The sequence below is a fragment of the Mytilus trossulus genome, chromosome 2 (genome assembly GCF_036588685.1).
Source record: "Mytilus trossulus isolate FHL-02 chromosome 2, PNRI_Mtr1.1.1.hap1, whole genome shotgun sequence".
In the NCBI taxonomy this organism is placed as follows: Eukaryota; Metazoa; Mollusca; class Bivalvia; order Mytilida; family Mytilidae; genus Mytilus; species Mytilus trossulus.
This window is the reverse complement of record NC_086374.1, coordinates 101,206,401-101,223,454: the sequence shown is the minus strand read 5'-3', so window position 1 is coordinate 101,223,454 and position 17,054 is coordinate 101,206,401. Positions and strand designations below refer to the sequence as shown.

Genomic DNA, 17,054 nt, shown 5'->3' with positions numbered 1-17,054 from the left:
CAGTCGTTTGCTTGTTTACAAACAAAAAGGGAGGTTCAAGGAAGAGCCCACAGAAACACTCTACACGTATACACATCGGAAATTACCTTAATGGTCTTAATCAGAATCGAAATAATTGATTCAAGCTATAATTTATTGTAGTTTTTAATATGGATAGGCATTATAGTCGTGTTTTTTTTAAGTCCTCGCTATCGCTCGGGCAAAAATAATCACGAATATAATACCTACCCACGTTAAAACTACTATAAAGTATGGCTTGCGTCAATAATTGTCTTAAATAAAATAGGTTTTTAGCAGTTGTAGTGCAAACAATTGTTACAATGTATTTGCGGTTTTCATAATCAATTTCTTTGATGATCGGAGTTCCAAAACAACCCTTACCCTTACTCACTTTCACAATTTCGTCATGGTATGAACAAGAAAACAATCCAGGTGAGCTTCTTTTTTTAATGAACTTAACGAAAGATAGAAATACTAAAGGATACTAAAGATACACTTAAGTCGACCTCATATTTTAACTTACACCTTAAAATTGACTATGAGGGTCGGTTGAAAACAAAAACTTTACGACAAAAGAGATGATTTCAGCTTTCCAATTGTGAACTTTCCATTTCTAAGTAGCAACATGATTCCATCAGCACCTGCAAACGGGGTATATATCTCCCAATTGATACGATATTCCGGTGCTTGGCTTTACATTTTCTATCATGATTATCTTGATAGATGGTTGCTGCTCACAAGGAAGCTATTAAACCAAGATTTCCAAATAGTGAAGTTGAAATCATCCCTTCGTAAATTTTACGGATGCCAACACGAGTTGGTTGACCGTTATGCATTAACCGTTTCAAAATGATATCGGATATGTTCCCTACGTCGTAACTACAATCCCCTTCCCTTTCATGAATGTGACCTACCGAATTAGACTATTTACCTAATTTGTTATCACATAAGCAACACGACGGGTGAAACATGTGGAGCAGGATCTGCTTACCCTTCCGGAGCACCTGAGATCACCCCTAGTTTTCGGTAAGGTTTGTTTCCTTTATTCTTTAGTTTTCTATGTTGTGTCATGTGTACTATTGTTTGTCTGTTTGTCTTTTTCATCTTTAGCCATGGCGTTGTCAGTTTGTTTTAGATTTATGATTTCCTTTGGTATCTGTCGACCCTCTTTTAAGCGAAAGGTTAGTTTATAATTTGTATCTTTGTGTTTCTATATTTTTCTTACTTGCAACCTGAAAAATTTGCCGAATTATGTACATGCATGCGATCCTCAGAAAATAAACAGAATTTGGACCGTAAATGCATTTTATTTATTTTAGTGGTTTGTGGCGAACACAGTACATATAAAGTCTGACACGATCTCCGAAGTAAAAACAGATATTATGAAAGGACAATTGAAAATCACAGAGAAAAGTCGAGATTTTCGTTTGCAAAATCTAATACTAGTATTGGTCAGATGAGTTGTGATCTGTCTCGTCTCACTTTGTTTCCGTCAGCCCCCGTCGACCTGTCAACTCTTCACATTTCCTACGTCTTAACTTAGTTTGTCAGGGCTAGTGTTATGTCACATTATTGAAACCATGCACAATTGGCTAACACACATTTACGATGTACAAACAATGGTTATTTATTTTTGTGACAACTACCAGTACCCTGTCTTTCATGGACTAGTTCAGATATGTATTACCCGATATTGCTATATAGACCATTTAACAAGAAGTGCTGGTGTCTATAGATCGGTGTACATAGAAACCAAGAATCAAAATAAAATGTTCGCATGATCTTCAGCCTCTGTTTTATTTTGGGGCTGTAGCTTTATGAAAAAAAGCAAAATCACAAAAATACTAAACTTAGAGTAAAATCAATTCGAAAAGTCCATAATCACATGGTAAAATAAAATAACAAAAAATGAAGGGTCAAGAGTTATCTCCCCTTATGTATGCAATATGAATCTAGTAGTGCGTAAGTAACGGGTTTTTGGAGATTGTTGTAGATTTTTCTAATTTGTAGGCGACCTTGCCATCATAACTCGAAGATTCTTCGCGGAACAGGAACACATTGTTTTACCTCTGTCCGTCAATCCGTCAGTCGGTCACTACTGATTGCAGATCATAGTTTTTAATTTTAGTTTCTTGTGTATAATTCGGAGTTTAGTATGACGTCCATTATAACTGTACTAGTATACATATTTTTTTAGGGACCAACTGAAGGACACCTACGGGTGCGATATGTCTCGCTACATTGAAGACCCATTGGTGGCATTCGGCTGTTGACTGCTCTATGGCTGGGTTGTTGTCGCTTTGACACATTCCCCATCTTCTTTCCCAATTTTAATAAGTTTATAGGGACAACATCAAAAGATCAATATGCATGAAAAGCAATAATGTAATTTACATAGTTAAGTCTGGGACTTCTGTTTTTTTTTTTAAACTCATGATAAAATAACAAAATAACTAAATTACAAACGGAATACAACACTAACAGAATACAGAAGGGCAATCAATGAACAATAGACAAATAAATAAGAAACATTGATCCAGAAAAATCAGGGGCTACTTCTGATCATGGAAGAAAAATTTAAATATACTTCCATGGTCTGATGGAGAACAGAACTTGCTTCTTGAAAGGTAATGGCCGTGAACACAATTTGATATGGAGATGAACGTTTGGTTTTGAATTTCCACATGAGGCATTTGCCTCAAAGTAGTTACGGCCCTGTAATAAAAGTGAGGTGAGTGTTTCTGAGAAAATATACCTCAAGTTTATTATGAAACCAGTTTTCAGACGTTTAAAGTATATCTAAATAATATTTTTACTTTTATTATTAAAAGATTTGGGAAGTGTTTACCGATATTTTTTGGGGAAAAAGATGAATTTATGAAGAATCTGGGGCCATCTCATACTTTCGATTAGACCTTCTGAGTTATTTATTTTCAATACATTGCAAGTCAGGTAATTAATTTTCAAACTACCACAGAACAAACCATTTATTTTTGTGATTATCAAGGCAGAGTTATGTATTTCCATAATCCCCCTGCCCCCTACCCAACCCCTAGAATCTCCAATGGTCGTCCCCTTATATATTTTTTTTAAAGTGTTTTTTTTTTCATATCAAAAGAAATCTAAGAATTTATCGGATACTTATGGAAAAGGTGTTGTTTCCTTATTTTCAAATTTACCCGCGTCTTTCACATTTTAAATACCTAAATAAATAGGTCATGTGACTTATGTTGGTAGACACGAATTGTAGCTAACGATAAAAACGAAAGTTGGGAAAGATAGTATCACAAGTTTTCCTTCACTGCTTTAGTTTAAATTCACAGGTAAATAACAATTATAAAGTATCTGCACACTTAGCGTACATAAGAACTTTGATGAACAAAAGTGAAACCAAAAATATAACTAGCTTCCTTGTTGATTTTCCAGCTTCATAACACGATCGACAAAGGTAAGATCATTCCTTCCATATCTTTGTCTTGATTAAATTTGGTAACATTCAAATATTAAAATTGGAGACAGAGTTATCATATTAACATAACAGAAACTAACATAACTGTTAATATCTGTTTTTAATTGAGATCGCCATTTGAGTAACTTGCTAAATACTATACACAATAATGTTGAACAGTAGCCAGGGTCCCTGTAAAACCGGAAAGGGGGGGGGGGGGTCACAAACTTATTCACAATTCAAGTGACCTCCTCTTATTTAAGCTGGTTATTTTTCTCTTGTGTGAAACGACGTTTAACAATTTTTTTTCAGGATGTTTTCGCAAACAATAAATGATTTTTACGTTGGCATATCATGTGTAATATCAAATCCTTACCACTGTTTTCATCGGTACCGAACGATGCCCGACACGTTTGTATCATAGATATTCTTTCAATGTTAATCACATTTATAACCTTCACTGGGGTAAAGCTGATGACCGTAACTGCATTCACGGTCATCCCAAGATTTCGGATGAAAAATTAGGTCAGTATTTGTATTGTCTGTTTAAGTGTTTCTAAAGCATTTTCTTTACAAATCATACATTGGTACGATGTAAATGTATAAAAGAATCACACGGAAATCACATATTACTACCGAGAAATGTGTATAAAACAGGAAATTGGATTTGAAAAATTCTCTAAGATGACCGTAAATCGTAAGTAAATTTTTTTCAAGATGACCGTAACATAAAACAAGGATGACCGTGATTGGTAAATTTGTAAAGGATGACCGTAATTTATACAGGATGACCATCGATTTTAACAGATATCCGTATTTGTATTACCTTGATTGTATCAAATAATTAATTGTGTTGGTATGAAACGTATTTATAAGACTGCATTATCCTATAGGTAGAAGAAAATAAGACTGCTTCAAATACATAGTTAACCAACTGTATTAAATCGTATCCGAATGAAAGAGGAATCTTGCTAGCTTTGAACATGAGCTGTCTTGTAGACAATGCTTACTATGTAACCTGCCTGTAACTTATAACCCAAGGAAACAGAACAGGTGTATATATGTTGCACCTGCTTTGCACGATAGTGTTGCATATATATTATAGGAGGGCACCTGTAAAAATTCTAAATTATACAAGTGAAAACCAAATTATAAATTTAGAAGAACTAACTATAGCATTCAAAAGATGTTCCTCCAATTTTAAAGTCAGTGGCGATTATGTCCAAGAAGGGTGTCCAACGGAATTAAAATGAACTTTATTAGGTCGTTAGTTTTCTCGTTTGAATGTATTTTACATTGTTATTTAGGGGGCCTTTTATGCTGACTATGCGGTATGTACTTTGCTCATTGTTGAAGACCGTCCGATGACCTATAGTTGTTGATTTTTGTGTCATTTTGGTCTCCAGTGGAGAATTGTCTTTTGGAGAGTTGTCTAATTGGCAATTATACCACATCTTTTTTAGATTTATGAACTATTGCCAAATATTGAAGCAAAACTAAAAGAGATAGGGCGATACGAATACTTCATTTCCGTATTGAAATCCTTATCTAATGGAATATTTACTGAACATATTGCTTTTCATTTGTTACGGAATGTTTAATCTCAGTCAAACCAACTGAATGCCGAATAAATTTTGCAGTTCCATCGGATCCGGTGTTGTCAATGGACTGTTTGTATATTTCAAGGCAGATGTTAAGATTTTAATCTGATTACGCTGGATAATCTTATGCTTAATCAATGTTTTTTTTTCTTTAACTTCTCGTCGCATCGCTGTCAATTTGTATTATATTCTTTCCTACACAGTTTGGAGTTATACAAGGAGATAACATAAGTCCTAACCTGTTTAAAATTGTCATCAATGACCATCCCAACTATTTGGAAAAATCTCTAGACCATGTAAATATTAATAGGCATATTATCTCTAAATCCTTAAAAACTAGTACTGTATGCATGTTTTTGAGCATGCTATTAAGCTTATTCCTCTATATGGAAGTGAAATTTGGAGCTCATTCAATCCCTTGATAGCAAAATTTAGATATGGAAACCAACTAATTTGCATGGATAAAATGTATTCAAACTTAACGTGTGTAAAGCTACACAGTAAGTTTTGTAAACTCATTCTGGTCGGCACAAATAAAAACACAAATTGTGCAGCCTTATTTTAACTTGGTCGGTTTCCACTGTACTTTTAATTAATGAGGTCTGTTTTGAATTATTGGCTTAGACTAAAAAATAAGAATAATTTCCTTTATTACAAGATGCATACCAGCATTCAAATCTCTATATTCTCAGTATAAATCGTCATGGTATAGCTTTCTCCAACACATTTTAAAAACTCTTCCTGGTTTTGCAAATCTAAATGATGGGAAAAATATTTCATATAATACCATCAGGAAAATATTGAAAGAGACGTGCATACAAATTTTGGAAGGATCAACTGACCAAGAAATCAGAAGGAGAGGCCCGCACTTATGTGACAGTTAAGGATAATTATGGTTTCGAAAAGTATCTATATAAATATCCTAATTTTTTTTAGCGTAGGAGATCATTAACAAAATTGAGGGTGTCATCTCACCATTTACAGATTAAAATAGAACGATACCAGGGTATTCTCCAAACATTAGACCGTATGTCAGCAATGTAATTCTGGTAATATTGAAAATGAAGTTCATTTAAGGAATAACAGTACTGTAGTTGAAGAGTTGCCACCGTCAATTGTAGATTTGACGGTCGCAAATGCAGTTTTACTGGCGACGCGGAGCGGAGACAGTAAAACGGAGATTTGCGACCGTCAAATCAAAATTGACGGTGGCAACTCTTCAACTACAGTACTGTTATTCCGATTCTAATGCATTACAAAAAGAAAAAATACGATAAAACTTGAAAAAATGGCTAAATTTGTCAAATAAAAAAAAATCCGCGAAAGTTCATGAATAATTTTGGCACAAAGACGTCATGGCTAAACGTGACGTCATACAAACGAAAACTTACAAACTGGAGGTTATTTGGTTACCTGTACGCTTCAAATTTGGATAAAATTACATTAAAACGGCAAATTCGAGGTAGGTGTTGTTTTATTTTTGATTATATAGTAGTAATCGAACATTTGTTGATTCATCAATTCGAAATGGCGGGGTCTCTCCTTAGTTACGCCTGGTCAGCTGTGGATTTGACGGCAACTGTTAGCCAATGAAAAAAATTGTTACATACAAATTGCATTAGAATTAAGAGATAACTGTATTGTATTTGAAGCTTTAAGGACGTCCATCGGTAGTTTTACTGTCGCAAATTTAGTTTACCTGGCGACGCAGAGCGGAGACAGGTAAACGGGTATTTGCGACAGTAAAACTACCGATGGACGTCCGCAAAGCTTCAAATACAATACAGTTATCTCTATTCTAATGAAAAACAAGTTCATAATTAAATTTCAGTCATTATTTCAGTGTAAAATCTTCATTAAAGAAAATTCCGCGAAAAGATGTTATCTTCTCTGGTCCCTAAACTAGGTGACGTCATAGGTATGCTTCCGGCGTCAAACATAAACACTGGGCGTTTTCTGGCTTCTGTGCCGCTTCAGAATGTAATAAAATTTAATAAAAAGAAGAATTTTAAGCGCAACAAGTGAGTTTTTTTGTTTATTATTGTAGAAATAACATGTCGATACCTTCCGAAATTTAAAATGTCGGATTCCTTAGTTACAGACAAGGAGATAGAGAATTTTACGCTTGCTGTCATCCAATCAGAACAATTGTTACAAATTAATTGCATTAGAATTTCTCTTTTATTGCACAAAATATAACGAAGACAGACACTATTTATATCACATCTGAATCATGTTCCAATTTCATTAACTTAAATTCCCAAGAGAAGTTGCTACGGCTGCTGTCTTGTGATAACTCAACTGTTTGAAAAGAGTTGTGTATATTCCTGGTTAAACACTGCAAATAGCAGATTTATATTCCATGTTTCGCAAAATTAGTTATTGTTGTTATTAAAAAAAAACATTTTTAAGTGAGAGGATTCAGTTTCTCTATTTATTTGTGTTCATCTGCTTCTGACACAATGAGGATTGCTGTTATTGCCTATCGCAGTCAACAGTATATCCTACAGCACCGTCCTTTGAATTTGTGTCTCCTATGCAGATGAACAAATTTATTGTCATTTGTCTATTATAATATCTGTCACGTTATATAATTTACAATGTTTGTTGCATATGACGTTAAGCACGATATTGCGTCTCAATTTTTGCGTTTTACGGCGATTACCGATTATTTGGGATCGGTTTTGTATTTCGCTTGCAATTTTTTGTTTTGCACATCAGTATGGATACTTCTTATAATGTTTTGTTTTACTGAATATGCATTGAATATTTCCCAATGAAGGTAACGTAAGCAAAAAACAACAAAATATATCGAATTTGGGTAATGCATATCTTGATTAAATGAGAAGATATATACGGTATGATGAGTGCCAATGAGACAACTCTCAACCAGAGATCAATTAACATACAACGTATTAAAGTGTAATGTTTTCCCATTAAGATCCGAAAAGGAGGAGGATATATATTTTGCTTTAATATAAAAAAAAAATTGTCGAGAATAACAAGTTTAACGGGTCTTGCCTCGAGGGTCTTGCTTATGAAATTCACTATACTTTCTTTAATAGCGGTACAATTAGATTATGAAATGAAACGATTGTCAGAAAAAAAGGTTAATCATTATTCATCTCATATGTTTACAAGCTTTGTATGATGTGGAGAGGTATATAGCCACGCTTTAGGCCCAATTTTATTTTCACTTTCAATTCTTTACATGTTGCAGAGAAATAAAAAAAATCGCAGTCAGTTTACGCTTCCTAAATTTGAAAATTTTGATAAAGATGATTTGTTATCCTCTTGTGATACAAAACTTTTTCACAACTTAAGAACCTCATCTAAACGAACAAACCCAGTCATCGGATTTTTTTATGATACTTTGTGATCTTGTTGATAGTATCTGACTATCAAAAAAAAATCTATCTGAAGAACTTTATACAGATGATCCACCATAAATAGCGTACCACGAATCGACAACGTTGAAAACGTTCGAAAATCGTCCAGTGGACAAACTTGCAAGACATTTCATTTCTTTGAAAACGAAGTCGTTTTGACTACGCAAGTTATCAAAAAGTATGTAGCTATTTTGGAAAGTAAAAGCACAATTACGGAAAAGGACAATTAAGCATGCAACTAATCTAAATTTTTAATAAATAACGTCACAAATGACAATTTATTTGTAATAAACGGCGAAATCCGACATTGGACATCTTGCAAGACATTTGCCAGAAGCCGTTGCATTTTTATATGTAGTGTGAGTGCTCCAAAAATTCGATTTTGATATGGTCTATGTATGCACATATGTCAGCCGAATTTACACAAACGAAATATTATGTAATCTTATATTTCAAAACCTATGAATTTTGATAACTGAACATCTTCCAAAAGCTGACCAATATGAACACTATTTGTTTTTGCCAAAAAATAGCGTTGGTCCTATCAGAAACACATATCCAGTAATATTGTTATACTTTATATATGAAGCATATCATTCATTCGAATTTTCGTGGATATAACACTATTTTGAAGAACACAAACACCCCTGCTAAAGTAAATATGCGTATAGTCTGTTACGTCTGACACGCATATTTTTGACGTTTTTTCCATATGTTGTCCTTATTTTAGACTAAAATAAAATATGTTAAAACAATTTGTACTTTTTCTTTCGGAATAGTATTTACCTGTCTACTCTATGGATATAAGTTTTATATAACTTAACTGTTATGATCCTGGTACTTTTGATAACTATTATGATTTTATAGAAAAGCTGTTTATTAGAGTGGACTGGTTGATTACACGGTATTGAAGCAATAACGTGCGTAACGTCATATACTTTCACTATTGGTAAATGTATAAATGCCCGCTTTGGGACCCTGATTGGAAAAATAAAATATTTGATTTGTATTCAAATTTTAACGTTGTTATCAATGAATAATTTAATTTTGGATGTAACGCGTCCTCTGATTGGCTGACGTTATTTTGTTCTGAGCCCATAGCATAATTTAGTCATGTGACCGTGACGTCATCAACGTTTTTTATGGTTTTCTATGGTTTATAATGGAATTTAGAATTGAATTATAAGAAATGACTAATATTTTTTCTGTCTATTCGAAATAACATAAAAAATGTGATGCACACTGTTAAATATCCCGCTACGCGCGTTATTCAGTGTGCACCAATTTTTTTATGTTATTTCTTCATAAACAGAAAAAATATTTCAGTCATTCCTTAAATATTTAATTATTTACGAGAAATATGCAATTTACTATCATTGTCACAAACTCTAAATACGGCAAATAGTTCAAAAGAAATTGATAAATTAAACATATTACACATCAGAACAGGAGCAATTAAAGGATTTAATTTTAATTAGATTGCTATTGAGACAAACTCGACAAACAGTTATGAATACAAATATGAATATTTCTAAGAATTGACGGTCATCCTTTAAAAAATACGGTCATCCTTAACAATTTACGGTCATCTTTTTACCAATTACGGACAGCCTTGTTATGAATCGCTAATCCTGTTACGGTCATCTCGATTACGATTTACGGTCATCCTAGCGAATTTTTCAAATCCAAATTCTCAGTTTACACACGTTCCTCGGTAGAGATTTGTGACTTCCGTGTGAATCATTTATAAATTTACATCGTATCAAAGTATGCTTTACGGTCATCAGCTTTACCCCAGTGAACCTTGCTGAAACAAACAAAAAAAGGAAAAAGTGAAATGTTATTGATATTGGCTTTAAAGAGGCACAAGCTGTCAAATTCATGGTCACCGATTTGACTCAAATTCTCATATTCGATTTATAACAATGTAAAATATTTATCCACACTATCAAAAGTCTAAAATAAACAGTTTACAGAGCATGGGGTAGATAAAATATAGGTTCGTTTCGTGTGTATTTAAGTCCAGACGCCATCTAATTAATTAACTATCGATTTGACCTCAGATGACCATATAAGCGATGTCAACATAAATAAAGATATGAATAGATTAAACCAACACGTGCAATTGGATTTTCATAGGTCTGTTTGATTTAATTATATAGATTAAAAATAGATGTTTCTCATTGCTTTTAACCGTATAAAATGATTTTATGTGCATTGAATTAGTAATTAAATGATTTACCGTAGTTTCACTTTCATTGTTGACATTCTTTTTCTTTAAAAAACCAGTACACGTACAATGCATGCGTTGTCAATCTCTAGCTAGGGGTTAAATTGTAGTTCACATGAATACGGATTTAAAGAGGTCGACTCATTCACTTGCAAGTGAAAACCTAATTATCAATGTTTCTTAGCGTAATTTGACAAAATTGAACCTTTCTGGCTTCAAAAAGCGAATTTTTATTTCACTATTTCACTTTCATCATTGATTGAACAAAAAAAAATCAAACTTTAGATTTTTTATATACCTCGTAGCTAGTGCCCCTTTAAAAAAAATGTTGTTGGCTCTAACATCGATTAAAAAATTAAATAGTCAAAGAAGACATGACTTGTGCTATGCCAAAAATAAATGTATCGATAATGTCTATTATCGCTATTTTGTGCATTTTTCCTTTGATCTTTTTTTGTGATAATTTTCATATCATGCTTTTCGCTTGGAATGGAAAAATGATCGCTAGAAACTAAGGAGGCCACGTGGCGTTGCTAACGAAATTGACATTAAAATTGACAAGGTAAAACAGCGATAAACAGATTATCATTGGTCATCTCAACTTGATTGCTTTTCTCACTTTCGCTGTAACAGCTCAAGCGAGAAAATCAATCTCGTTGAGATAATCAACGATAATCTATAAATAACAAAAAATCATTTATCTAAGATTAGAATATCAATCAGTTTACATCCAACAGTAAGTACGTAAGTAAGTTATTATTTATTAAAGTGATCATATGTGTATCACAACATACATTTTTACCACTAGCTGGACATACTGTTCATCGCCTGTTTGTTACAAAATAAGACACTCTTAGCTCTCAAATATTTGACTCTCAGCGTGCTTGATATGGTTGAATGCAGAAAATTTTCGGACACATACCTTTTTTAAAGTGCTATTTTTAAGTTCCCTACCGCTAAAGTCGAGGAAGACTTAAGGTTTGCATTTTGTCCGTCTGTCGGTCTGTCTATTTTAGTGTATTGTTTTTCACGATTTTTATGATTTTAGCTTTTCTCCTTGTTCAGTTAAAGCCCTTTTCCTAGAATTAAATTTTTGATGAAATACTTATAAATTACTAGATTTCTGTACTATATTTGTGTTCAAAGGGAAATGACTCATTAATATCTTCGCCTGACAACAAATACATTATCAATTGACAGCAGGATTTGAACCTTATGTGAAATGACAAGGCTATTTTTATGCAGACGGTCGGTGGATTTCTCTAGACACTATTACTTCCTTAACCAATAACATTTGCCGCCAAAATATAGTTTACAGCCATTATCCACCAGCAAACAAATAATATCAAAGTTTTCTTCAATAAATTCTTTATCTTTACACGTAACTTATAACGTATTATATATTTGATCAGGAAAAGATATGGCATCTAAACTGAACATACCGTGTGGTTCATGTGGATATGAGGACATCTCCAAAAATGCAGAGAAATGGTGTACCATATGTGAAGAGGGATTTTGTGGAGAATGTGAAAAGTACCACAAATCTATGAAGTTATCTAGAGATCACAAGATGATTTCTATTGAGGACTATCGTCAAATAGAAAATATTTCCGTTAATCTGAACTGTGAAATTCACGGTAAAAAGCTAGATCTTTATTGCAAGAAACACGATATTGCGGTATGCGTTGTCTGTATTCCTTCGGAACATAAATCCTGTTCCTCTTCTGATGTCATCTCCATTGATGACGCATCGAAAAACGCTAAACAATCAACTGCTCTCTTAGACTTAGAAGGATCTATCTCAACAACGATAGACAACGTGAAGCACTGTATCAAAAACCGAGAAATAGCTCTAAAAAACGTGGACCAAGATGAACAAACAATACGGAAAACGATTACAGACACACGAAAGAATATAAATGAATACTTGGATAAACTCGAGAGAAAATTGCTGCTAGAATTGAAATCAAAACATGAAAACTGTAAATCCAAAGTCGTGAAAATTCTAAATCAATTGAAGCAAATGGAGGCACAAGTAGAAAAACTTAGAGAACAGACACTTCAAATGAAACGTTTTGCATCTGATCTTCAAGTCTTTCTAGGAACGCGTCAATTAAACCAAGCAGTGTGTACAAAAATCGGATCGCTCACAGAAGAGATTAAAGATTATACGAATAACAACATGGAAATCGAGATCCATCGCGTGATCGGTTCCTTAGAGAATGAGATACAACGGTTTGGTGAAATTCGAGTTATTGAAGCAATGGTCGATTTACAATTAAAAGATGCAAAAACTGACCAGGCTCAGATACAGATACACGGATTATCGCAAAATGTTCACAATATCAGTCTGCAGCTGAAACAGAAGTTTGACATCAAAGGATCAAACCAAGCAATATATGGCTGCATTGTATTACCAGACGACCGAATTATAGTTGCAGACTATTATGGAAGTGGTAAATTAATGGAATACAATAATGATGGCAAACATATTCGTGACATTCCCACCTCTAATGAACCATACAGTCTTACGTCAATAGATACCGATCGTATAGCCGTTACATATGGAAATGCAAAATACTTGGAGATTATAAACACTACTGGTAATGGTGACAGAAAGAAGGTAAAATGTAGTGATAACTGTTGGGATATATCTTACCAGGACCAGAAATTGTATGTTGTTGTATTTAGACAAGGCATAGTAGTGATGGACTTGAATGGAAAGACATTAAATACAATCGATATCTATGCTTCAGGTGTGTCTGATATAACAACGACCAGTGACAGGATATACTATACAAACTACATTAGTAATTCAGTACACTGCTGTAGCATGACAGGACAAGAAATCTGGGTATTTGATAATAAGTCTATTTCCAAACCGAGAAGGTTATTCGTGGACAGTAATCAGAACGTATTTGTTGTTGGTCAAACCTCTAATAACCTGACAGTAATACAACATGACGGGAAAGATAGCAAAGTCTTACTTACTGGTCGTGATGGGCTTGAATCTCCTACTGTAGTGCATTACAGCAATCAAAACAAGATAGTCTGTTTAGGCTACAAGAAAGGAAGCGTGGCATTATACCAAGTGTTGTAAAACTATATGTCAACATCACAATGAAGTCCTTACTGTTTGTTATGGTTTGTCTTACATTAAGTTTTTAAATGATGCTACATTCTCTACAAAAAGAGAGCCGAACATTTAACCTGTCAATGGTTTGGTTATTTAATTCAAAAGAAATGCTTTGGCTTGAAATATTTAGTTAATACACGCACATTCATAACAATGCAGTTATAAAACTAAATGACCTTTGTTTAGTTCGGTAGATATATGTCTTTCAGATTAAATTGATTACATTTGATAAATTGATGAAATCGTCAAACACGATGCATTTGATTAAATTGAATTATAGGTTACAATCTCGCTGTGTTAGCCATCTGGTCGTCAAAACAAATATAACATGAAAGACTTATTTTCACTTATGAAAAATGCAAAAATTATACCTGGGTACACAACCGATCACACAGCCATTGTTTTCACATTTTCTGCCAGTCTTGTTAAAAGGGGTAAGGGATATTGGAAGTGTAATTCACAGTTGTTGAGATATACTATATATGTTGAAAAAGGTAAAGATGTGTATTAAGGATACTGTTTCTGAGTTCTATCTTTCAGACAGTAGAGATGACCTATTTCATGTACAATTTTCTTGTAACGATCAATTTTTTTCTTGAAGTACTGAAGATGAAAATCCGATCCATGTCCAATACACACAGTACATCTAAATCAAACGAAGAAAAATAAGCTACTCTGAAACTTGAAGAAGATATACAAAATTTAGATATTATTATGAATACTGCCCCTACTGAAGCTGTACAGACCAATTTAAATAATAAAAAAGTAGAGTTAGAATCCATGCGAAAGCAGACGATATAGGGTTTACTATTACGGTCCCGGGCAAACTGGCATGAAAATGGTAAAAAATGTTCCAAATACTTTTTAAAATTAAAAAAGAGAAATTTTGTGACCAATCCACGATTCTCTCAGAAGAACATAATTTTTATAAAAAATTGTACTCAAAGAGAAAAATTGATTGTTCAAGTAAAAGCTTTTTATCTCATGATGTTGCCCTCACCCAGGAACGACATGACCTATGTGAGGGTAACTGGACATACGAGGAATGTGCTTTAGCATTGAGTAAGATGAAGAACAAAAATGGGAAATCCCCAGGAAGCGATGGATTTACTGTCGATTTTTACAAGTTCTTTTGGAGAGATCTTGGACCATTTGTTTAGCGATCATTATTCTATGAATATGAATCTGGACTTTTTTCAGATTTTGAATATCAAAGTGTCATAACTTGTATACCAAAAGAAGGAAAAGATGGTCGATATATTGGTAATTGGCGACCTATCAGTCTATTAAATACAGACATTAAGATAGCTTCTGCAGCTATAGTCAACAGAGTTAAGTCTGTATTACCATTTATTATAAGTGACACTCAAAGGGGATTTATCAAGAGGAGATTCATTAGGGAGAATACTAAATTATTATTGTATGATTTAATACATTATCTAGAATATCACAACATGAGCGCCTTACTTTTATTAGTTGATTTTGAAAAGGCATTTGACTCTGTTGACTGGGTCTTTTTAAAAAAAAAGCATTAAACAGTTTTAATTTTGGTCCTTCGATGTGCAGATGGTTTGACACTCTCTACAAAAGTGTTAAAAGTTGTGTAATTAACAATGTCAATTTTTTTCAATGTAGAGTTATTATCGTTGAAACTTAAGTCAAACCCCTAAATTCACGGTATGCTCATTAATGAAAAACAAACACTTTTAGGTCAGTATGCAGACAAGAACTGTTTGGATTAATAACAACAAATATTCTGATCAAATATTGTGTTCTAATTACAATCTTATGTGGTCACACACAAATTTTAAACTTTTAGGAATAGTTTTTTCGCTTGATTTAAAAAGTATTCTTGATATTTATTTTAGAAAAGATCAAAGTGGTTTCAGCTATACTAAAAAGCTGACAACATAGAAAATTAACATTACTAGGTAAAATTACTGTAATTAAGACTCTGGCATTGCCGAGACTGATTCATTGGTTTACTGCCCTGCCATGTTTACCTCACTCACAATTAAATGAGCTGAGTGCTATGTTTTTTAATTTCATTTAGAATGGTGAGACTGATAGACTAAAGCGTAGTACCCTTATTGCAGATTGTTCACAGGGAGGATTAACTATGGTGCATTTGCAGTCTTTATGTACATATCTTAAATTATCTTGGGTAAAGAGATTTTTATCAAATTCAGAAGGTATTTATTACTAGCAGAACTAAAACAGTTAGGTGGTGACAGAGTCTTTACATTACCAAAGGATAAGATTAAAGAAATGTCCAATTGCGTAAAAAAATCCATTTCGGAAAGACATATTTGAATGTACACTTGTATAAAGTTATGTGTTCCAGAAATTTTGTCACTCGATATTTTAAACCTTATACCAATATCTGAATACCCTGTGTATATGAAATGGAAGTTATATGGTGTACAGTTTATAAAGGACATTGTAGAAAGTCAAAGTAAATCACTACTAACATTCCAACAAGTAAGACTATAGTTTATTATCTAACATTCCAAAATCTATCAAAAATTACATCAAAGATTATAATTGTGATTTGAACTTAGAAAATGTTGTTCCTTTTGATGCATTTTCTAAAAGGATCTTGGAAATTAGAAGTTAAAATTTGTATACAGAGATCTTGTAGATAAAGTATGCATACTCCCATATGAGAAATTTTTAAAATGGGAGGATGTAACAAATTCTGAAATCTCAGAATGGTCTAAGTATTTTTCTCTTTTGAAAAGATGTTGTAGGGTTACATATTTGAAGAATTTTCAATATAAAATATTACATAGAATTATACCTACTAATACAATTTTATATACAATTAAGTAAAAGGAAACAAATCTATATACCTTCTGTAATGAGGAAGAGGAAACAATAGAACATTTATTTTATGATTGTAATGTTACATACAATTTTTGGTTGTCATTTTTACAGAAAATTAAATTATTCTATGAGCATTTCAGCATTAGGAAGACGGAAATTTTATTGGGATTAATTACTAAGAGTTTTTTATAAATTTATTAATGATTTTAGCTAAAAACTACAACTTTAGATGTCAGTTAAGAAATATAGCTTTTATAGGACTTAAATTCAGAATAAAACAATACCAATCTAATGAATTTTATATTGCAAACAAAAATAATAGAGCAGCATCTTATGAAAGATTCTGGTCCCCACTACATACAATTATTTCATGATTCATTATCATTTATACTTTAAATTATACTATAGTGAGCAGTGGTATTTT

General features: G+C 32.9%; 1 protein-coding gene across 1 annotated transcript; it reads left to right on the top strand.

Annotated features, from left to right (window-relative positions):
• The first annotated feature begins 3,222 nt into the window (after positions 1-3,222).
• LOC134706161 (uncharacterized) lies at positions 3,223-13,768 on the top strand. Its single transcript, XM_063564870.1, has 2 exons — positions 3,223-3,323; positions 12,081-13,768. Exon 2 carries the CDS (start codon positions 12,089-12,091, stop codon positions 13,766-13,768), a length of 1,680 nt encoding a protein of 559 aa, XP_063420940.1. The 5' UTR covers positions 3,223-3,323; positions 12,081-12,088.
• Positions 13,769-17,054: the final 3,286 nt, after the last annotated feature.